Genomic DNA, 24829 nt, shown 5'->3' with positions numbered 1-24829 from the left:
AAAATGTTTTTGAGACACATCTTTTAATTTTACTAGAATAAAAAATAATTTATGAATTGAAAATATTTTTTTAAATTGATGTTTTGTCCAAAAAAAAAAGTAATTTGAAATTGGAGGAGAGTTATGGAAAATGTTTTCCTTAATTTTTGAAGGGAAGTCATTTTCCTTAATTTTGAGGAAAATGAGTTGATTTGGAAATATTTTCCAAAACTTTTATCCCAACCAAACATGGGGAAATTGGAAAACTTCATTCCAAACACACTCTAAATGTCTTATTAATTTTAAAGATGAATAACTTTTTTCTTATCAACCTATCAAACGTGGTATTAATTATATACATGAATAACTTTTTTTTATCCACCTACCAAACATCGTATTAATTATATAGATGAGTAACTTTTTTTTCTTATACACCTACTAAGCATCGTATAAGTTATACGGATGAACACATGGTTATTTAAACAGTTCCTTTAACTTATACATAAATTAATATTTGCATCACAAATTTGTATGTATTAAAAACAAGCAAAGTGTACAACTTTGTATATGTAACACCAACAAAAATTGAAATTTTTAAGCATCTAACTAGATTTCTACAATCTCTTAACTGTATAATTAGTTACTGTTAAAAAAATTCACAAAAGTCCCACACAATTCTCCTCCCTTTGAATTAGCTTTTGAGGTGTGAGTTAGGCCTAAAACCTAATTTAACTGTTACAACCATAACTTTAAAAAAAAACAAAAAATTACCCCGTCCTCAACTCATTCTCATCTATTGTCAAATTCAAATCCAAATTCAAACCCAAGAACAAAGTTCTTTTACTACCTTCAAGATCCAATTTGTCATGACGAGCTTCTGCAAGTTCATCACTCTTCGAATTCAGAGCTTCTGCAAGTTCACGGCCACTCTTGATCAAACTCTCGTCTAATTTCATCTTCTTCTTCTTATGCTCGAGTTGATTCAATTCATCTCGATGTTTTCTCATATGTCCTCCCAACGCTTGTCCAATTGCAAAATTTTTACCACAAATAGAGCATTCGTGTTTTTGTAGATTAACATGTAATAATTCACCGGCAGTACTCATCGTCGTAAGCTTATTCAGCTTATTCTTGTGACTTGTCATGTGTCCGCCAAGTGCTTGAAATGATTCAAATCGTTTCTTGCATTTCTTGCACTTGAAGATCAGATTAGGTCGTTCTAACAACTCGTTCCTCTTCATTATATCCGCACAATTCGCCATTGCAAATTTCTCCACAGATTCTTCTTCTACTTTGCTTCTCTTCAACGTCATGTCCATGGTTGTGCTAGGGTTTTAAATTATATTGCGATAAAGAGAATAGTCGTCTTACGTAAATATGGCTATATAAGTAATAGTAATACAAATATTGGAGTGAATTCAATTGTGTGATGAGTGGACATTACTGAGTTATTACAACTATATATAGTGTTCGTTTTTTCTTGTTACTAACCAAGTTGAATTAGGATTTGTTTGCAAAAAACGAAATTAAAAGGGATCGGATAATATGAAAACTGAATCCCAGTAAACTAACTACTAGTAGACACCTCTATTTTATTTCCTAATTGTAAACGATTTCTCTTTGTTTTCAGTTTAATTAGATTTTTTTTAAATGGTGTAAATTAATTTCTAGGTTATTTACCTTATTTAATTTCTAGATAACTAGTTGCTTCAATGAATTCCAATTATCCATGGAATGGAAGGGTCAAGAACAGCCCAATACGAGTGTATGTGGTATATATTTTTTTATTTTTTAATTTTTTTTATATTTAATTGATCAAAATATTTTTTAGAAAAGTAAGCTTTTTAAAAATAAGAAAAATGATAGTAAGAAAAACAAGTTTACAAGTAAGTAAAATAAAAATAAGTTTAGAAGTGACAGTCTAAATTTATTGTCTCCTCTATCTTACCCGGCATCCCAATTCCCACCCCACTCCCTATCCCATCTTGTCCACATAGTATTTTGTTAAATAAGTTATAAAAAATATATTTTCTAGAAAAACAATTTACATAAAAAAATATTTTCGTCTCGATCAAATCAGACAATAATTTGAACGCAAAAGTTCAAAACCACCCTTCAACTATTTAAAATAAATTAAATTTAGGAAAAATTATTTTTCGACTCAAAAGTACCCTTCCTCTCTTACTTTTGGAACAAACTTACTCTTCTATTTAACGAAAAAGTTATGTGGCATCTAATGTGTGTATAATATGCCACATAGACCTCCATATGTGCGTCCATCCCATCCACCACCACATAGACGTTTTAAGAGCTCAAACTTCACCATTTTTCCATGTTTAATTATTTTATAAGAAAGGTCAAAAAAAGTTCGTTTCACCAGCCCTAATTTCACCTTGAAGAATTACACAACAACATTATTAAAAGAATAGTCAGTGCAATATTATTCGTGATCTTGTCAACTCTTGCTATTTTTTGGCAGCGTATGCCATATTGAATATTCTAACGTAACCAACATCAGCTCGTGAAGTTTCATAGTTCAAGTTTCAAGCAATCTTCCACGATTAATGATGCTTTCATAGTTCAAACTTCAAACAACCTCCCTCATCTCTAAGTTGAATCAATAAAAACGTTTGGATGTCATTTTCCCTGTTCGTCAATCATATTCCTTCTTATTTGTGAACACTAGTTGCCTCACTTTAGTGCCATGTTTTTGTTTACTTTTCTGTTTTTGTTCTTGTCTTCAGATAAGTTGAAAGCAAAAAATTCATTGCGCACAAATGAAGTTGATAAGGAGGTAGGGTCCAACCAAATTGCAGCCAACACTTTTTTATTTCGTAATTTAATCGCTGCAGTAAAAAATATCCGAGGTGATTATCATCTTAAAAAAAGAGGCTTTGGTAGAGTTTACAAAGGGGTGATTGAGTCCATTCAGGTCGATTCTCATTAACTGTTTTTGCTTTTCACCTTTTGCTAATAATGGAATGTATCCAAGAAATCAAAAGTTTGATTTGTCTCTAATCTACCAAATTATGTTGAACTCACTTTTTTTTAAATAATATTATTGGGTATATCTGTAGAGTGAAATTAGGTCGGGCGAAAGGAAGCTTCTTTGATTCTTTTTAAGAAAAAGATGATATGTGAGAAAATGGCGAAATTATGACTCTTAGGGGGCGTTTGGTAGGCTGTATTAAAAGAAATAATCCATGTATTAGATGTGGTATAATTTAATACTGTGTTTGGTAGGAATGTAAGCCTATGTATAACTAATCCATGGATTAGTTAATATATCCTACATGATATTATGTGATGTATTACTAATACCTTTCATTTGGAGGAGCTCTAATACCATGGGACTATTCTAGGTAAAGACAAAAATACCCCTCAAATTCTTTTAATATTTTATTTATTTTTTTGATTTTATATTTTATATTTATACTAATAAAGTTATTTAAATAAATTAGCTTACAAATTTTATTATTTAGATATAATTTTTTGTTTCTAAAATATGAATTACTTAATCTATTTATTATTAATATAAAATATTATAATCCGACTAATATGTTAATGTTGATGTATGAATTTAAGAACAATTCATAAGTAAAATATTGTCTCTTAATGAAAGTTCATTAACATTACACAAGTAGTCTAAAACAAGAGTGTGTGTATATATATATATACACACACATCTCGAGTATACAAATAGTTTAATTTATTTTTCTATATTTATTTTATATTTTTATTTTATTTTATGATAAAGAGTTTTTTAAAATTTATTGATACAAAACAAAGTTCAATAAATTTTCTCTATAATCATTATAGTTGTGTGACCTTTTGAGTTATTAACTCTAATTTATTAAGATGACAATTATTTACTCTCAAATAATTTAAGTGAGAAAATAGTGAACATGACAATAAAAATTTTATTCTCCTAACTAGTTAAAAATGTTATAAAAAAATAATATTCTCCGTTAATTATCTACTTTGACTCAATTACATGAAATACAAAATCTCATAATAACTCTAGGGTATAATTGGAAAGTTTTTTTTTAAAACTTTTAAACCACACACAAAATTAGATAAAAAACAATTAACCAAACACTTAATAAAAATAATCCCTGCATTGCTAATTCCTGCATTACTAATCCCTATATTATTCATTTTTGTACCAAACTACCCCTTAGAATGTCCATGTGGAGGTGAGTGTGCAATGTGGAGTCTTCCATTTAGAGCCTGTTTGGTTCAGCTTAAAAGCTGGTCAAACTGACTTAAAAGCTGGTTTTTGACTTATTTAGCTGTTTGGCAATACTCAAAATAACTTATTTTAAGCCAAAAGTTAAAAGCTGGCGTAGGGGTGCTTTTTTTTTTTAGCTTATAAGCTGTTTTAAGTTGACCACATTTTTATCTTTTTGCACTTAATATTTTTATACAATCTTCAAATTACCCACATAACCCTAACATCTCTTTCTTCCATTTTTCCCTTTTCACGTTCGGCATAGCAACTTCAGCACTTTTATCCAAACGCATAACTGCTTATTTTAAAAATAAGTTTCAGCACTTTCAAAAGTACTTTTTTTAAAGCTGCTTTTATTAAGCCCATCCAAACGGACCCTTAACAGAAGGGTAAATCTGGTCAAATAGTAAGAGATACCTTTGAGCCAAAAATAATTTAAAAATATATGTAATCTATTTAGAATACTTTGAAACATAGTTTTAACCTTTTTCCTAATTTGAAAAATCCCATTTCTGATTATCGGAGGGAAAAGTAAGAGTGCAACAGTGAAGAAAAACCATCCAAGCTTCTCGCTCTCCTTCCATGCTAGAGAGTAGAAACAACATGAAGGAATCGGTAAACAACAAGGAGAATGTAGTTGGTAGTGGTGGCGGATTAACGGCGGAACAGAAAGCTAGAATCTCTTCAAAGTTCAGAGCAGCAAAGGCACTTCTTGCTCGCAAAAGGCCACTCCATGATTGCTCCACCACATCCCTCGATAAGTATGCGTTTCTTTAATCAATTTCAAATTGATTGTTTGTTGCTTCTTCATAATCTGTCCACCTATAAAATAGACACATTAGCTATATCTATTTTTTAGGGTTCAAATCAATTCAATTAGAAAGGGGAATTTGAAAAAAAGTTAAAGTATTTAGTGAATTTGATGTTTGCAACAAGTGAAGTCACGCAACATTTGATATTCCTTAAGTAGAACGCGGAGGCCACAAAGAAGCTAGCCTCTTGAGAAACTATCCATTTGCACTTACCACTCTTTCAAGTTGATGATGTGGAAATGAAAACTTCATAACACTTCATTATATGCATCCGACTTTATGTGCTAACCCGCCTAACCATGTATCTCTTCCTTCTAGGTTAGGATTACTATTTACACTTAAACCAAAACTGCATAGAATTCACAACATCTTAATTGGAAAAAAGTTCGTACTCCCTGGTAATTTGCCTGTCGACAACACTCCACTTATAAGTACGCTTGTTCAGTGATCTAAGTTCCATTTTCATTCGAAAGGCTATGGATTTGATACTGATTATTTTCCCCTTAGTCATGAATCATTCAATAGCTCCTTGATAACTCAATTCTGATGCACTAATTGCTTCTAATTTTGTATTTTGTGGTAGATGTATTGACCTTGAAAAATAAAGGTATCAGCAGTTTAAGTTGATCTGCAATCGTTTTCTTTTTCTTGAATGCTTATTTGTTGTTAATTACATGGTTCAAGAGTAATTTTGAAATGTTTGTTCACAATCTTTCTTCTTTGTTTAATGTTTTGATGTATCTGGTATTCTTTTCCTAGAGTTGGGAAGGCTCAGAGAACTACATCCTTGGACCGGATTGATGGTGATAAAAGGTTTCCTCTTACTGAGATTCCGATGAACACTCCGTCTCCCATCTATGAGAAGGGTTCCAATAAAACGTTCAATGTGTTTACCAGTGTTAAGGGCTCACAAGTTCGTGAATGTGATAGCAGCATCAATGCAAGGACTACGTGTGAGATACAATTTCAAACAGTTGAAACTTTCAAGTTCTCTAGCAATAGAAGTGAATCAGTTGAATCTAACCTAAGTGAAAACGGTGGAAGTCTTCAAGTGGAAAACATGGTTGGGTTGAATACATACATAACTCCAGTGAGGCAACCTGGATTTTCTGGCTTGACTGAGTCATCCTTCTCATCAACTGTGCTAGATGATGATTTTGATGAACACATTTTGGACGAAATAGATGCTTTATGTGAGCAAAACTCAAAAGAAAAGCCTGGGAAGAGGTTCAACAGCATTCCAATTGAAAATCATCACATAAACAACTTGGACAAGGAGGATAACTTAAATACTGTTGTTTCTAGTGATAATTCAGGACAGGAGTGCATTTTATCAAGGGGCAATGAAGAAAGTGAAGCAGAAAGATCAAAGAGCAGCGGACCTGATAACTCAAATCTTGTCAGGTCAGATGAAGCTTTTAAACTTGAATGCATTCTGAATTCAACTGGTAATCAAGAATGTGAATTAGAGGATTCAAAAAGCTGCAAGGCCACAGATACTGGGAGCGAGTTGGAGGCAACAGATATCAGGAACATGCCTGAGGATTATATAAAGTATGTAGAGTCACTGAATGACAGACAACAGGAGGCAGCTTGTAGTGACATTTCAATCCCTCTTATCATTGTTGCTGGACCAGGAAGTGGCAAGGTCTTTACTTTCTCATGGTTTAAAAATGAAATTTGATGTCGTCTTCAATAGTTGTTTGATTTCTTCTATTTGCATTCAGACATCTACAATGGTTGGACGAGTCCTGATGCTACTGCACAAGGTAGTGCGATGACTATAAGTGCTACTATATCATTATACTTTTGTCAATGCGATGTCTGGCACGTGACAGATCTAGTCAAGTATCTACTTCTGAGTTTTCTTCCTCTGCATTCCTTTGCTTATTGTTATAGGGTATTGGTCCGTCAAACATTCTTGCTATGACTTTTACAATAGCAGCAGCTTCTGAAATGAGGGAGAGAATCGGAAGAGTTGCAGGGAAGACAGCAGCAAAGGAGCTCACGATCAGCACATTTCACTCGTTTTCTTTGCAACTTTGCCGCATGCATGCTGAGAAGTACGTATATCTTGATTTGGTTCTTAAATATTTAAGATTTGAACACCGAAAGAAGTAATATTTTGCTCGCTATGTCTTGTTATGTTGAAAAAATGAGTCCCATGTAGCTCAAATACCTTCTTTTTACATGTCTTTTTAGGTTTCCTTGTTTAGCAGGCAAACATTTATGAAAAGATGTTCGAAGATAAAATCTAACAGGAAAGCTCCATACTTGAATTTTCCGAACCACAATGACTGCCACTGTTTTAGACTTACTACCATTGATTGATTGAGGAATGTCCTAATAAAAAGGAAAGCATAGGGTGATGTAGGCTACTACCGTACTTGTGTTAGTCTATCATATTTTAGATCTAGTGATTTCCGTAATCCATGTTTCTGTACGGAATTGTAAACTAGTTCAGAGCTATGCCTTTTGTTTTTTTCATGGTTCAAGAGTGATTGTCCTATGGTAAGCTGTACCTCTTTTTGTAATAGCATATTTTACCTGGTATACTATACTTGCCACTCAATGGACTCGTATATTGTTATAAGTGGCTCAAATCAATTTAGCCATGCTTCGTTTTGGAAAATTGATTAGACTTTCACGCTGTTCTACTAGGCATCAGAATCTAGTTTTCCAATGTTATGTGTATTACCCAATATCTTCGCACGATCGTCATCTTGATATATTTTTTCTGAAAACTGGTAATCTGTATTCCTCAACATTAAGGATATGCTAGAGACCTCCAAAAAGCTAATAACAAAGAGTTATAACCAAGCTAATTTAATTATAAAGAGCCTAAGATCTACCAGTTGAACTTCATTCTCTACATTTGCTAGTTAAGACCAAAAATGAAAATTTACTTGCAATACCATTTGATCTTCTGTAGAGTATTAAACCCAAGTGCGAAGCATCTCCCATTTCTTTCCTTCCATATTGTCCACCAAATACATGAAGGAACTGCTCTCCACCATCTCTTCTGGGACTTGCTAGCCCTCTCTTGATCCAACAACTTAGAAGATCTGATGTATGATCTGGCATAGTCTAGTTGTTACTTGTGAGGCTGAAGAAAAGTGACCATAATTGGGTTGTCAGTTTGATTATTTGTCTCTGCAGTATCATTACAAAGGAATATTTTGACACTAATTGAAAGCCCTTCTTCCATAGGACTTCATGAGCGAGAGAGGATTTTCTGGCCACTAACCAAGTGAAACATTTAATTTGGGTCGGACCAAACTTTTCCACACGTTTAACCATGGCCCTGTACTGCCTCCTGGCTGCCCCAAAGCTTCCATTTTGTATATTCTATTGAAAAGAGAATCTCTTATCGCTGCTATGGTTCTGGTTAATAACATTTGGAATGGGAGAGGTTTCTTTAAATTTGTCAACTTCCTTCGGAAGACCTACCCCCTCTCAATCTCCTAATTATTTAAGTTCCTTCTGAAACAAATATTCTACCCATGAGGTGTTCAGGAGTCTGCCACAGTTGCTTCAGGATTGCTGCATATAGAAAATGTTCAGAAAAGCAGACATCAAAGGTTCTTGCCGATTCCTTGGTTCCTTCCAAAACATTGTCTTTAAACCATCACCCGTCTTATGGACAACATAATTGTTGAAGCTTGCCATAAGTTTCTAATGTCCTCCAAACAGCTATTGTTGACCACTGCATAAGTGCACCAATGGCATATTTTTCATGATCACCTCCTTCCATAAAGCTTGGCCTTCATTAGCATATCTCCATTACCACTTCATCAAAAGGCAATTAATACGTAATTTCAAATTTCTGATACCAAGACTCCTTGCTTTTGCAATATCTCTGCTTGATGCACCTAATATTACCCCCAAGTAGGTAATAGGTACCAATGTTTTGGACGGCGAAAGGTGACAAGGGTCTACCTCGCCTCAGGACGAGGTGAGAGGCGAGGCGCTCGCCTTTTTGAAGTGGAGCACCAATTAATACCAAATATTAAATTTTTTTAATTGCATATATAAATAACCAAAATCTCAATAGCAATAACATATTAGCAAATATTTCAATTCAAAAAATAAAAGTAGATAGTAGATTCTAAAAGTCTAGAACTTGAATGACTCAATAATTCATAAGACAAGCAATACTAAAACAGAAGAATGAGAAAGAAGGAACTGGGCAGATTGCTGGTTGAGAAAGAACAAAAAGCTGCCTAACTAGTTAAGGAGAAAGAAGAAAGAAAAAGAGCGAGAAGAAAGACAGTCGTAAAAATCAGAACAGCGGAGAAAGAAGAAGAAACGAGAAGAAAGACGAAGAGAAGGCGTACCCGACCTGAGCCTTGAAGTCTGAAGAAGAGAGTTGACTTTGAAGTTTGAGGTGCTTAAATAAAAAATAGACCCTATCTTTTACATTTTAAGTTTTAAATTGTTAAGTCAATTTTTTGTTTTTTTTTAAAAGTGACGCCTCTATTGTGTCGCCTTGCCTCTCGTCTTGCGCCAAAGGTGCTAAGGCGAGTGCCTTTTCACATTGATGGGTACAACACTGACTCTACAACTTGATTCTTGTGCTAACTCTTCAATGTTACCTACCTCAACCACTGGTATTATCTAACACTAACCGAGGTTGACCTTAAGCCTTGAGACAATCTGATAACAAATAAGGATCTGTCTCAAACAAGACTACAAAGAGAAATTTGGATCACACAACACCAACGTATCATTTGCAAATAGAAGATGGATACCCTCAAATCAAATTGCCCCCTGAACAAGGCAGTGAAACCTTTCAATAATCCTTCTGCAATGACCCTATCCATCACAGTGGGTTGGGAAGTGGGAAATAGAAAAAAAGCGACAAGACCTTGCTTCACTTAAAGCGCTTGCTTCATCGAAGTGAAAGTGCAATTTGAAAGAAAAAGGACCAAAATAAATAGAGACAATTTATTAAGAAATCTTCCGAGTCCCTTGTGACAAGAATGTGCTCCTAAAACTTTAAGGTAAGTTCTACAGACTGGTGGTTAGACCGACTATGTTGTTTGTGACAATTTGTTGGCTAGTTAAGTATTTTCATGTTCAGAATATAAGAGCTGCGAAATGAGGATGTTGATGTGGATATTCTAGGAGAGATAAAATTAGGAATGAAGATATCCGGTACACCGTACAAGGTGGGAGTGACCTCTGTGGTGGACAAGACGAGGAAAGCAAGCTGAGATGATTCGAGCATATGAAGAGGAGATGTGTAGATGCGCTAGTGAGCAAGTGCGAGAGGTTTACCCTGGTAGGTGTAAGGAGAGGTAGGGAGGCCGAAGAAGTATTTGGAGAGGTGATAAGATAGGACATGATGCATCCTGATCTTATCGAGGAAACGAGGACATGATCTTAGATAGGAAGACATTGAGATCGCGAATTAGGGTAGAATGTTAGTAGGTAGTGGAAAAGTGTCTCACTTTCCGTCGGGTTAGGTTTGGTGGTTATTTGTTTGGCACGCTATATCCGTTTCTTCTTCCATAGTAGTGGTATCAACAATATGCCATTGTTGCTTGTCCCTGATTTTTTGTGCTTTTGTTATTGCCTTATTTATTTATTGCTATTGTTCCTTTTCTCTTAATGCTATGCATTGCTTTCTCTATTATTTCCTTCTTTACTTTTGTATGTCCTTTTATACTGCTCCGAATTGCGATACTTGAGCCAAGGGTCTTCCCAGACCAATCTCTCTACCTCCATGAGGTAGGGGTAAGTAATGCGCAAACTATACCTTCCTCAGGCCCCACCAGTTGGATTTTACTGGGTTTTTTTTTTTGTTGTTGAAGTTCAAAAACCAACACCTTTTGCTCAAGGTGTACTCCTCGCTTCACCTTAGCCTTTTTAAAGCATTGTTTAGAAGTTCTCTGTCTCTCTCCTCCACAACTAATGCATTTTATCTAATTTCTCCTTCACCTTCATATTGTCACATAGAAGGTAGTTCATTGTAATGTATCAGTTCTTGTGGTGATAAAATTGTCTAAATAGACACATGTTTATTCATAAATAGGTTAGGTCGAACACCTGAATTTCTCATATATGGACATGGGCAGCAGAGAAGAGCTGTCATTGAAGCAGTCCGCTTACTGGATGATAAGAAAAACGGACCTCGTGATGAGCTTTGCCAGCTTAATGACAAGAATTCTCCTCAACATTTTAAGGAGAGATCAAAGAAGTGGTTAAAGTTTGTAACTCAAGTAAGTAGTTTTTGGGTTAAAGATACAGTTCCACTTAGTTTGGTTATAAAATCTTGCTGTCTTTTAAGTTTATATTTTGTCAAAAGGAGGACACAACTTTGATTAGTTTATCTGAAGTATCAATCAAACAATCTTTTGATGTTTTACATTTATGTGGATAGATGAAGAGTAACCTTTCTTTCCATTGGAGAATGCAGTATCTGCTGACTCTGCTCAGTGACAGTATTTGGATATGCTGATTTGGAAGTTTCTGTCTGGCATATGAAAATGAACCATTTGAATATGTATAAACCAAATTATAGCACCATATATTTTGTCATCTTCTTCTTGGCATGTTAATAAAGACTCTTCTGTTTCAGTTTTTTTTTTTGTCTTAGTGGGTGTTTGAATTAGCTTTTTAAAAGTAGCTTGTAAGCTAAAAGCTAAAAGCCATAAGTTGGGAATACCCAACTTTTGGATTTTAAAAACTTATTTTAATACTTTTTTTGGCCTAAAAGTAATTGCTTAGAAGCACTTTTTGACTTTTCCAAACACCACAAAAACTAGAAAATGAGCTTAAAAGCCAAAAACACTTGTAATAAGCCAATTCACATGATATGTTTTTGACCACAAGATTAAAGGACATTTTGGTACATTTCACATGTCTTTAGTTTAAGACCACATGATTCAAAAGTCTTCTTTACTTTCTTAAACTCTGCGTCAAGTCAAAACCAGACAAACAAATTGAAATGGAGGGAATAACTATTATGTGTCAAAACTGAAACTCTCTCCTCTGTACCCTTTTCCCTTTCATATTCAATTAGAACATGTGTTGCATGCTTAATGGTTGTTATACTTGTACTTACATCTCTTCCACTGAAATACAGGCCAAGTCTGCAGGAAGGACGCCGGACGACTACTATAAAATTGGAAATGAAACTGGAGTAAGCCGTTAATCAGGGATTTTTGGTATTTTATCGTTCATATTTCCTTATTCTGATCTTGCAATATTGCTTAGGCTGCAGTTCTGCAAAGCTACAACGATATATTAAAATCATGCAATGCTTTGGATTACCATGACTTGATCAGTTGTTCTATCAAGCTCTTGACTGATTTTCCAGAAGGTTAACTTAAATGTTTCATAATTGACTGTAATCTAGTGCATTGTGATATCACAGTTGTCTCAATCTGTTTAATTTTCATTTTCTTCAAATGAAGTTTTAGAAGAGTGCCAGGAATTATGGAAAGCAATGGTGATTGATGAGTTTCAAGACACAAGTGCTGTCCAGTATGGACTTTTACATATCCTTGCATCGCATAAACGCATAACTATTGTTGGTGATGAAGATCAGGTGAAGCTGAAGCTAGTCTTTCTTACTTCTTTTTCCTTTCAAGTACCTTGCTGCTCAGAGTTTTCAATATCATTCTGCAGTCCATTTTTGGTTTTAGTGGCGCTGATGCCTCTGGATTTGATTCATTTCGGAAAGATTTTCCTTTGCACAAAGAGGTTCGGCAAACTCTTTATTATAACTTGTCTTTTTAGTCCTTGTTTATATGAACTTCAGATACGGTTCTGATAGTCTCCTTGTGATGTATATCAATATCTATTCAGGTCAGACTTAGTAAAAATTACCGGTCCACACGTTGCATTGTTGAAGCTGCATCATTTCTTATACAAAATAATTCGAAAAGGTGCCAATCAAAACGTGTTCTTACTGATAATTCTGTTGGGTCAAAGGTAAATGATTTTAGCGTTCTTATAAAGAAAAACATCCTCAATAGGAGTACCTTTTAACATATAATACTTTGCAGATAACTATCAAAGAATGCTGCAACGAGGATGCACAATGTTCTTTTGTTGTTGATAAAATATTAGAAATTGCTTCTGATGGCACAACTGAAAAGTCCTCTTTCGGCGACATAGCAGTTCTATTCCGGAGGCAGGTCAAGCTTTACCTATTGAAAAAGCAAACTTGTTTAAGATATTTTGTGGGGTTGGCTAAATATTCCTGCCTATGGTTGTTCAACAGGTGTCAGGAAAAATCTTTCAAGCGGCATTTCGTAATAGAAAAATCCCATTCAATGTCCATGGCGTGGCCTTCTATAGGAAAAAGGTATCTTTTACCTCCCATCACTGCCAGATAGATTCATATGCTTTTAAAAAATCGCTAACCTGGTATGTTCATGCAATAGGTGGTCAAGGGCATCATTGCTATGCTTAGAACAACTTTACCTGGTTCTGATGATGGTTCATTTCGAAGAGTATTCAAGGCCTTACTGCCTTCAGAAAAAGAAGAAAAAATGAAGGTTGTCTTCCGTATCTATTTTTCTTCACGTATGGGCACTATGGCTGTCCAATGCCTATTTTACTTAAAGCTTATTTTGACATTTTCTGTCCTAGGTAATTGAACACATTGAAAAAGTTTCCACTGTAAGGAAAAGTAGCTTCATTTCAGCAGCACGAGACATATTTAGTGCTAAAGTATCTGGCACATTCAAGAGGTTTGTTCTAGAACTCCTTGTTGTGAGCTGTCAATGATAAATGATCTTTTTAGTAGTACTAGTTATGATCTTGACCATACATTTTTTCAACTACTTCATTGAGTGATATTATATTATCTATCTATGTGTTCTCAAATACTATCTGGATTTCCATATTTTGCTTTGCCTCCCTACACGTATTCTATTTCTTTTTCTTGTCTTCTGGAAACAAAGAAAAAGCTTTTGGTCCTCTGTTTTGGCTTTGATATTGAGTCTAATACAAGCAACTAACCTCAAATTACCTAGTTGTCCATTTCATTGTAATTTACTGTGAATTAGTCTTGACTGTAACAAATAGGTTTGTAAATTTGTCTCTATTTATTTACAGGAGTCAACTTAGTCAAGGGCGGAAGGTGTTGCTCATGATAGACATGATTTCGAAACTCGTCAAAAGGGTTAGTTTTTGAATCTTATGGATAATTCTGTTCTATTTGGATGTAAATCATGTGAAGCTTTATTGATATTTTATCATGTGTGATGAATTGCAAAATTGATTTATCTGCCTGGACAGTTGAAAAGGCATTTTCAAAGGGCATTGATTGATTATGCATGTCGCTGATGACTGATGTTAGTTTATACGATACTGAGTTTCATTTGTGCAATTTGGTGCTGATATTTTTCTCATCACTAGAGGGAAACTTTCTTGGACAAAGTCTTGGATGTAAATGATAATTATCTGTGTACAGCAAAATATCTCATACTTAAAAGGGTCATTTGGGGTTTGCTCAGATTGAATTCTTGGGTAAAATTACTTGTTATACTTGCAGGAAGAATCCATTTCAGCTGTCATTACTTCAGTGGCTAACATGATACCCCAGGTTGGTCGTCGTATTATAAAAACACAAACCTAAAAAGTGATATATGTATGGAGAAAAAGAAAGATATACTTCCTTCGCTCCAATTTATGTGGCAGCATTACTCTAATTTTGCTGATAATTTAACTTAAACTTCTCTTTTACTCTTAATGACAAACTTCTATAACCACACAAATGTTGTCACATGATTAAGACCACAAGTTTCAAAAGTCTTCCTTTCTTTTGTAAACTTTGTGCCTAATCAAACTATGCCACATAAATAGAACAAAGGGAGTATATGATTATAAGTTTCCTACTTTTGTCTGTGGAGATCTCTTTGAGAATTTCCAACGTCTTTGTCAAATCAAATCTTAGTTATTTGTTAATCACCTCCACCATCTTTCTATGAATTTATTTATTTCAAGGTAATGAAAGTTTCTTCTCATTAAAAGTGTCTATTTCATGCTAATCAAAGTGTCTTTCAGATTACAGCTTTTATACTATAAGCACCTTAATCTTTTGACATGTGACTTTCATTCTGTAGAAATATCTTCTTGAACAGCGGGCAGTTCATGATAATGATGGAGGGAAGTTGCTTAACGAAGATCATGATGTTAGACCTGTAAGTGTAATATGTTCCTTTGTGGTCTTGTTTTCTTTTCACCTTCACTGCTAATGCATGCCTTCTTTTACGTGACTTATTCTTATCTTCTGTTTCTGTTTGACTCTCTTTTCTTTATTTTCCCCTGTATAAAAATTGTTGCAGCAAAGTGAAATGAGCAGATACATCAGAAGCTGTTTGTTTGATGGTGCAGGTTCTTCAATATCTATTGGACGATGTGTCTGATTTCCTAAAAACTCATAAGAATCCCATAGAAGGAGAAAGTGAATGCAAAACAGAAGGACAAGGTTGTGTCAACATACTGAAAGCTTTTATCGATCATATATCTGAACGGGAGAGTGAAAATTTCCGTACAAGGAGACATGATAACAAAGACTCTGTTACAGTCACGACAATTCATCAGGTTTCTGAATTCTCTAGCAATGGGTTATTTCACTTTGCTTCCTCGTGCTTCGTTCCAATGTCCATATTTCGTGAAAATTAATTGGATTTCCCCTTTTTCATTTCTTCCTTTTGATTTTTTGTGTAGTCAAAAGGCTTAGAGTGGGATACGGTTTTCATAGTTAAGGTATGAGATCCATGCTTTCAGTATTGTTTTTATTAATGTTACATCACATTAATTGGACGAGCAAGGAGAGGGGTAGCAGACTCCTCTTTCCACCCCTTTTAGTCATCAAAGAGACTTTTTATTCTCTATAACACCAAGGTATAATCTGGAGCTAATGCTCGCATAAATTGGTCAGGCAAATGAATCAGAGATTCCCTTGTTACATGAATTTAATGGCATCACAAATGAAAGGAGCAACTCAATTGAGGTATTTATGTTTTTGAAATTTGAAACATTACAGTAATTACCCCTTCTATAATATAAATCTCTTTTTATCCACTTTGAATGTAACTTTTTTCTTGTTTTTTGCAACTTTTAGGAGGAGAGACGCTTACTATATGTGGCAATGACTCGTGCACGGAAAAAGCTTTTCATTTTGCATGTAATTATGGATTCAAATTGGCAGGTATGATGAACGGCTTGCTCTGGTTTATCTTGGCTTTATTATTTCTTTCTCAAGTCTAGACACACTTGCTTTCAGGTTCTTCAACCTTCACGTTTTCTGAGAGAAATTCCCCGTCATCTTCAAGAGACCCAAGTAAGATGTGATTCAGTTTTAAGTATGTCTGTTATAAATGTTGTGTAACACCCCGGAAATTTCTAAGCTAAGGCCCAAACCATTCTTTATTTTCATGTAAGGTCGTATTGAGTGATTCTTAAATTGCTCATATTTGTAAAGTTGTTTAGTGTGGGAAGGGATTTGGATGTGAATTAAGGTCAGAAGAACCCACTAGCACAAAGTTGAATTGTAAGCTTCCTTACCGATTAAGTTTTGACGATTAGGCGCTTGACAAAGCGAACCCTTGTTGATCCACATATGGGATCTGCGGTTCTCTTTCGGGGCCCGAGCCTACACCCTAGACGTGGCCGGCGCTCGAGATCCATTGTTGATCCCCAAGTGAACCCTTGTTCTGAATGACTACTTAGTGGAAGACTAACTCAAGCAGAATTAAGCTTTAAACCAGAATTAAACCTTTTAATCTCAAAGTACTCAATTGTCTCAGAATACTCTGAAAACAATGATAGTTTGAAATACAATTCAACAAAGGAATACTTAAAACTTACTATCTGTGAAACCTCAATTGTTCCAGACGGATGTCAGGGGGACAAGACTCACGACACCTTAAAGCAACTAACTAAAAAAAAGAAGTGGAGTCTTTGGGAATGCTAGAAGGCTCACCAAAGCTAACAAGAAGTGCAAATGATCTCAACAAAGCGCCTGTTCATGACCACGAACACCTGTATCTGCATCATAAAAAGATGCAGGTCGAATGACATCAGTACGTTGAATGTACTAGTATGTAATATAGCCAAAGCGAAATAACTGAAAGGACTACAATAGAAATAAATATATACTCTACTGAATTTAAAGAAATAAAATAGTCAAATTATTTTAACTTTACAAACACCTATTCATCTCTGAACTCAACATATTAAGTGATATGATAAAAATACACTTTTAAATCTATTTGGTAGATTCTCTAACCAACAACTATCATTGTGAGCAACGTGATGATAAAACACCTTGCCCACGTTGCTAGAACTGTCCTATACCTTGCCGGGATGTTGAACATCTCAACTACACTAAAACTCTGCTTGTAAGTAATAATGAGTCGTCTAAAAGGTACAATCCTTTAACCATGTTGGCTACATGGTTAATGAGGAATGTGAGTTGTTTGAACTCATCCCTATATTGGTGCTCAAGACTACTCCCAATAAATATATACTCATGCTGAAATTATAAAACATACCTTTCTCAATGTGAGGTAATTGCTCAAAAATATCCTCATAAATGAGGTATTGATCTGAACTCATTTAGAAATCAAAATTTTCTTTTCTCAATGTAAAAAGTGATACATTTTGGAATACTTAGTTCCCTTGTACCCTTACTTAAGTCACTCTTAAAACTCGTCTTTACTTTCCCAAAAATCAATTTAAGACAAAAAAGTTTGATTAAAAAGGATTCTCAATGATAAGGTTCATGCTGAACATAAATATGAACAATGAATCTCAAAATTAAGGTTGTAATCCTAGATTGTTTACTGATAGAAAGTAGATGTAGGGCGCGAGGACGAACTCAGTCCATCACTATGAGTAGCCTTAAATACCTAGAAGGACAAAGTTCTTGGCGAAATCGGTGAAAACTCGAAGAACGCTCAAAACTCTAGCTTTCTCCTCGTGGATCCTAGCTCTAAGGCTTGGAAGTGTTAATGAACATATAAGGATTGATTAACACTGTTTAAACCCTTAACTAGGTGTAAAAACGTCGTGGTTTAGGCTTTGAAGGGGGGGGGGGGGAGACTAAACACCCCTCTTAATAACGGACAAAACCTTCCATGGAATTTATAATGAATTTTAAGGCTCAAAATTTCATTCATCTGCCCAAGCACCGCAACCTTTCTCAATCCATTGGGCTTCCTTACTTGCTTGGTGCCCCAACTCTTGCTGTTTGTTCCATTTCTTTTAATTAGGTGTACAACCTAAAATCAATTTAGATTGAACCATTTAGTTTCTCTGTGTTGTAAGAGATGAATGATGTATTTTATTCTTTTGTTTCATTTCTCCTGGAACAATAACAAAGACTTTTTTTAATCAAGGATCTACTACTAGAAATTTAATGCATAATCTCAGCATTCAAGTCCTGAATAATCTCATTTTAAAATTATTCAACCATTTCATTTTACCAAGCTCAATGTTAGGCAGAATAGTCAACATTTATCTCTTTCGATGCAACAACAAGATCTTTCACTTCAGTAAAGATTTAGTTTAGGAGAATAGCCAAACACAATGGAACGACTTAGCTCTTTTTTTACTTCATTTATTTTTTCAAAAAACTTCAGCTCAATTCTTCTCTATATGCCTATAACACATCCAATAAAGTGATTTTAACTAATCAACTCTTAATTGATCTGCATAAGCTTCTAATATGCAAGTTAGTGGGACCACTTTTATGGATGTTATCTTAAAATATTGAATTAAAATACTTCTTGAGTTGAATTTCATTTGGTATGTGAATCCTATTCTTTTTTACAACATATTGTTCTCTATCGCAATAGTCTGAGATTAAGTTTATATTTTTGATAAATACGGATCCACATTAGATTATTAATTAAGATGCCTCAGTGCCCATGAAACCTTTTATGCAATGTGTTTGAAGTTGCCGAAAACTGAGTTTGCTTTGTGGTTTTTTGAAAAGAATGGTTGTTAGAGATGTGCTTCCAAAAGAACTTTAGTACTTCAAAAATTTTCAAATTCATTATTTTAAAATCTTTTGTATCTCGAAAACTTGTTTTTAGAGCTTTTGAGTTCTTAAAAGAGCTGAAAACTGAGTTCTGAAAATCTTCAAAGAATGGTGGTACTTCTTTTTTGCAAACACTACTCGACAAACATTTTTTCCTAAAAACTCAATATGAGTTTGGAGACATGTTTTTGGTAACTCCAAACCAAACACGACCTTTTAGTCTATAGCAACTTATACAATCCGCTAAAATTTTTTGGTGGGCAAGATGGCCCTTGACATTCTGCAGAGGCTGCAACTTACCTCTGTTTAGAGATACTTTTGTTTGTTTGACTTGCTTAATATTTCATATGTAAACACACCGTTAATAAATTCATCTAGAGCCTATGGGTTTTCAATCACTACCATTGCACTTCTGCCAATTTTCTTATGAGTAATGTAACCTGTCATTGTCTGCTTAATTTGCATTTTACGTTTTTCCGGTAGATCAAACAATACCTTCTTGCTAACAATTTGTTTCTAATAGGAAGAGCTGACCAATCACCAAAAACTCCAGAAGGGAACTCCTCAGAGTGGTTCAGCTGAAAAGGTGGAATCTGTTGATCATAGAATAACTATAGATGATCCTCTCAGTGAACCAGTTGACGGAATGTCCAAAGAGTCAATCGACTCACTGGAGCTATGCAATTCCAAAATCTTCCTAAAAAGGTTTTCTTCATTTAATCTTCTTAATGGGTAGAAAATGATATTAGTTCCTCTGTAGTTTCAAAAAAAAAAAATGATATTAGTTCCCCTGTCCCAAATTGATCGTCTTACTTGAGCTGTAAATGAGCTGAATTGAACTTACCCTTTAACGGGCAACTTCACTCTGCCCAGTTTCTATTGGCTCAAACTCCAGCCCGTTCGTGTAGTTGGGTTGATGTAGAGTTTGCTTTTATTGTCCATGTTGTCTGAATGAGCCAATAAAGAAAATTTTGAACGGAAACAAGACTAGCGTTACATGTTAAATACATGACAAATGGGAATTTCTTATCAAGGAAAAATTGATATTTAAAAATCCAAGTTACCTTAGCTTTTGTGAACAGTAAACAAGTCAAGTCAATCTTTCGAAAGCTCGAGTCTTGTTGTATGAGCTTTGACTGTGGGCTCAAACATTTTTTCCCGTCAAAAACCACTGTAATGGTGGGTGTTGGGTGGAGAACCAAACATATTTACCCTTAGCATGTCTAATCCTAAGACATGGAAGACTCGTTTGGACATTCTTTAAAAGTGCTCTAAGTTGACAAGGCAAAGAAATAGCTTGACTGAAAAACATGTTTTTCCCTGTCTTTTACCCCAGTTGGCTGACATGTTAGCAACCATATTGCTCAAACTCAGTTTGTTTATTTAAATAACGAGTGTTCGAGGCTTACTCGTGAAGAATCGGCCCATTATAACTTTGGTTGTATTTCTTGATTAGTAAAATGGAGCCAACAATATCTTCTTTTTGTTTGTAACAAGTAGAGCCTGAAATATTTGCGCTGGCTTATTATGTAAAAGGTGACATGAGTCTGTTAGATAACATGACTTACAAATCTCAGTGGAGGCAAAAAACACTTGGTGATTTCTTCCTATCTGCCTAAGCCTAGGCAGACAGTGTTTTACCTAGTACATGTGTGGGTGGGAGCTAGCACATATTAGTCATAGGGCGTACAAGCTGGTCGGGACCTCACCATTATTAAACAAAAGAAGATAACATGGAATTATTTTGTCCTATTACTGGTAAATTAGGACACTTATGATTGGGCAAAGAGATATAAGAATACTCCTCTTTATTATTTGGAGCCTAACTTTGATTGAATTTCTGAACCGATCTACCCAGATTTAATGCGGAAGACCGAACAGTGGTATCTCATTTGTTCCATCAATGGGCCAAAAAGCCTGCATTTCAGGAACCACGGAGGTTGCTTAAAAAGGTCAAAGCTATTCATTTCTTTTATTTTCTTTATGGTTGGGAATATTTCTTAGTCAAGAGGAGCAATATTAACATTTAACTTCATGCATCCAATATTCCAATGTATAAGTCAATACAGGTAACGACCCGCTATTGCATGTTGGGGAATGGCAAGAATCACCACATTGAAGTTCTGAGAACAGTTTATTTCAGTACCGTAACACAAGGTTGGATCTTAACGTATCTGTCTTTTGGCATCTTCAGGTAGAGTTTGTCATTGATGAGCGCCTTAGAGTCAAGAAGAGCACTCACAAGGTCTAAGCCCTATTTTTTTCCCCATTTCATCAAACAGTTTTGACTGCATTTCTTCAGATAAATTAATAACATGACTCCAAAAATTCCGGTAATTCATTCCCTGATATTTTTATTTTATTTTTGGGCAGCACATGCCCTTGCTCAAAAGTCAAAGCTGATATTTGGTGCCAACACCAAGATGACCTAAATGCAAAATAGAATAAGATAACCAAACCTCATGGTCTATTTCTCATTTTAGGAATCCCACCAGTTGCACCTCATCTCCACCAAATTCTTCCCCGCTTTCCACCTCAGTATCCACCTTGTGCCTTCGTTCTTTGCCATCTGCTAGTCTCTCATCTCTGGGGTGGGGGGCGTGACTACTGGCCTATTGGAAGGATAATGAAAAACTGGTCACTTCCAGTCTCCAGAAGCATGATGCTTTCTGTTTCCTTTGGTACCAAGACTTTCCATTTCTCCTCTTGTTGAATCTCTATTTTCGGAACAATCAATAATAATATGAAAAAAAATATTTGCCACCATACAACAAAACAGCTGTCTGTTTAGTATTTTCCACCTTAAGGGTGATAAAGAAACGGACCTTGGACTTAACTCTACCCCAAAAGCTAGCTCATGAGGGGAGGTTTGCCCAAAGACCATATAAGCAGACCAAATGACCCTATCCCACCATGTGAGATACTCAATACTCCCCTGCACGCCCAGGGACATCTGGAGTGTGGACAATTTAGGACAGGGAGCCCAATAAAAAATAATGAATTGGATAGTCATTCAGGAAGTGAAGTACGCCTATTTTTTGTGACCGGATGCAGTGTTACTTGTTAAAAAGAATATTTATGATCAAGATTTTTACCTCTTAGTCTTTCTGAAATTTATTTTCCCGTGTTTAATAATACTCACAATGTTTTTGTTGATTTTCCAGGATGTTTTACGTGCCTTAAAGTCCTCATTAACTTGTGAGGAAGCTTCACAGTATGCTGAATCTGTAAGTTAGCATCTCTATCCGCAGTTTCTTAAGTACATCAAGTATAGATATATTTTAAAGTGTATGTTAGCATCTCCATCAAATATTTCTTGTGTGGTTAGGTGTTGAACTGGGAGAAAATTCCTGCTGAGAAGCGTGCTTACTTAATGAGAGAGAAACAGGTATCAGCTTAAACTCAATTTCCTTTGGTTCTCATGCAATTTTCATCACATACATGAACAAGTGAAAGACCATGCCAGAGGGTATAAAATCTTGGTGACCATGTTGCAGATTAATTCATAAATTGTCATCATTCTGCTATTATAGTGCTTGCCAAGCATATGAAAAAAAGAAGAAGTTAAGTACGAGAATTGCTCTGAAAAACAGTATATATTATTACTCCCTCCTTCCCATTTTATGTGGTATCCATTCCTTTTTAGTCCATCACAGAAAGAATGTCAACTTACTATAATTAGAAACAATTTAAATTTAAAATTCTCCTTTTACCCTTCATAAAATATTTACAGCTACACAAATATCTAAGGATTGTTTTAGACCACAAATTTCAAACTTCTTTCTCTTGAACACCATTCCAAGTCAGATAGTGTCACATAAAATGTGACGGAGGGAATGTCTTATATGCTTGACCACCTTATATTTTTAATATTTGATCATTTGTATAATTTGAGGATATTATTTTCCTAGAGAATGTTTTCCAAAACATTTTGACCCAACCAAACATGGACATTGGAAAACAATTTCCTCCATAGCAAACACACCTTAATCTGGAAAATCCAATGTGTGGGTGTTCTTAACGACTTTGAAGATTTGAGGAGATTCTAGTAATTTCCAAGGTATAATAGTGTAAATGCGTGTGGTTAGGGTGCGGAATTATCATAAGAACATCCTTGGATACTCACTTTAAAGTGGTAGAAAATCCCCCTTGATTTGGATCCCTCTTCTTGAGACAATTCCTAACTCAATATCTCAGGACTACTCTCTCTCCCCGTACTCAGCTTATTATAGACAGGAATTTGGAAAGGGAGATCACGGCTCAAGAGACATCATACGCCTGCTACCAGAAGTATTCTGCCTCAGCCATTTTTCTGTGGCCTCCCTCACTAGAACTCTTGCGGCGCAAGGCCTTCGGTGAGGCGTCCTGGTCTCTCTCTCAGCCTCCTCGTGATTGCATAGCTGGCGTGAGGCAGCCTGGGAGTTGCCGTGGTTCTTTTCCATTTCCCTTCAACATTTGGGTACTATATCCATTTCAAACACATTCCAACTTGTACCAATTAGTTCACCACCCTCATATGGTCCTCACACAACTTGGTATCTTTAGTAACGTCGTTAAGCACGTAACTAGTCCAGATTAATTATTAAAAATCACAGGGGTTTACAGATTTCATAAGCCCAATGCGGATGGATGACGTTATCGACAATCTACCCCTCCCCTATTCTCTGTACACATAAAATAATAAGAAGACGGAGAAAGCTTAATGTGCGTTTCGTGCTGTTTCCCCAAAAAGATTATTATTCTTTACTTGTTAACCACATGTTTTCCCTTGTAGGAGTACTTCCAGAAACTACGGATTGAAAGTTCAATGGGTACATCAGAACCAACTCCCAAACAGGTAAGCAACCTTTGTAACTCCCTCGTCTTCTTTTATTTTGTACTCTTTGCCTTACAGGGAAAATGGCAGAATAGTTAGTTTAACCAACTATAATGCATTTTAAAAAATATAAACTGATGTACGTAATCTAAACCTGTTAATCAACTTTGTGTGCTCTCTCTTCAAACTTAGTGAGCAGATATTGACAGTCCAAGACATGTCCTATCCTCTTATGTCTTCTTCATACCTACCATCCCTTTGTACTCTTTGGTGGTTTATACTACGAAAGGCTTGAGGGATCTAGGTTTTCCTTAGTGGTGTTCCTTTCACTTACTTTGGTGAATATTAAGATTAAATATTTGGAGAACATTATAATGATGCACATGATTTGCTGCTACAGATTTTATAATGGTCGCAAATATTAACAATAACGCACACAGTAATATTGTCTGTAAGGCTTTAAGTAAGGCCAGGCTCTTGGGTCTCAGGGTGTCTTATTCAGTTACTTTGTTTCCTTTTGGCAGATTGCATATCTTCAGAGTCTAGGTTGCACTACAGTTCCTACATCCCGTCTCCATGCATCGCGGTTGATTGAAGAATATAAATCCTTGTAGCAAGATATTGAGACTTTGATACGAAAATTGCTCAATTCCCAAGAGAATCTGGCAGTGTCAGTGCTGGTAGCACCATCGTCAGTGTCTACAGGGAAAACAAGGTCTCTTACAGGTTTTGATGTCAAACTATTTATAATTCCGCATATGGTGTAGACGACGCTGTTTTTCATTGTACATTGTGTTAAGAGGTTATGTTTCCCATAGATTGAGCCTCCGGGAAGCATGGCCTCACTAATTTCTCCACATTTTTATATATGTGAAGCTGTTATTTCACTTTCACAGTTTCATTGCTTCGCTTTTGCTTTATTCCTGATAGTTTGTTATATTCATGAAGAAACTTGTATATATAATAAAGCAAATCATGTATAT

The 24829-nt window shown here is 35.3% G+C and overlaps 2 protein-coding genes across 4 annotated transcripts; one reads left to right on the top strand and one right to left on the bottom strand.

The window, feature by feature from the left end:
* Positions 1–746: 746 nt before the first annotated feature.
* LOC107013498 (zinc finger protein ZAT11-like) lies at positions 747–1315 on the bottom strand. Its single transcript, XM_015213395.2, has one exon. It carries the CDS (start codon positions 1296–1298, stop codon positions 747–749), a length of 552 nt encoding a protein of 183 aa, XP_015068881.1. The 5' UTR covers positions 1299–1315.
* Positions 1316–4656: 3341 nt separating this feature from the next.
* LOC107014589 (ATP-dependent DNA helicase SRS2-like protein At4g25120) lies at positions 4657–24739 on the top strand. 3 transcript variants are annotated; one of them, XM_015214557.2, is made up of 29 exons: positions 4793–4971; positions 5782–6670; positions 6750–6791; positions 6922–7085; positions 11060–11246; positions 12113–12169; positions 12244–12349; positions 12444–12577; positions 12658–12732; positions 12838–12963; positions 13038–13169; positions 13256–13339; positions 13419–13532; positions 13627–13727; positions 14095–14161; positions 14534–14584; positions 15105–15182; positions 15376–15585; positions 15712–15750; positions 15926–15997; positions 16109–16195; positions 16271–16327; positions 19554–19735; positions 20889–20982; positions 21225–21275; positions 22195–22257; positions 22359–22418; positions 23805–23867; positions 24371–24739. In XM_015214557.2, exons 1-29 carry the CDS (start codon positions 4793–4795, stop codon positions 24458–24460), a joined length of 3654 nt encoding a protein of 1217 aa, XP_015070043.1. In that variant the 3' UTR covers positions 24461–24739. The 3 variants fall into 3 exon arrangements, 1 of the variants encoding a protein (XP_015070043.1); XR_003577386.1 differs by lacking the exons at positions 21225–21275; positions 24371–24739 and adding an exon at positions 21100–21187 and having other exon boundaries at positions 4658–4971; XR_003577387.1 differs by lacking the exons at positions 19554–19735; positions 22195–22257; positions 22359–22418; positions 23805–23867; positions 24371–24739 and having other exon boundaries at positions 4657–4971.
* Positions 24740–24829: the final 90 nt, after the last annotated feature.

The sequence above is a fragment of the Solanum pennellii genome, chromosome 3, assembly GCF_001406875.1.
Source record: "Solanum pennellii chromosome 3, SPENNV200".
NCBI lineage: Eukaryota > Viridiplantae > Streptophyta > Magnoliopsida > Solanales > Solanaceae > Solanum > Solanum pennellii.
The sequence above is the reverse complement of the archived record's forward strand: the minus strand, read 5'-3'. Positions and strand labels throughout refer to the sequence as shown.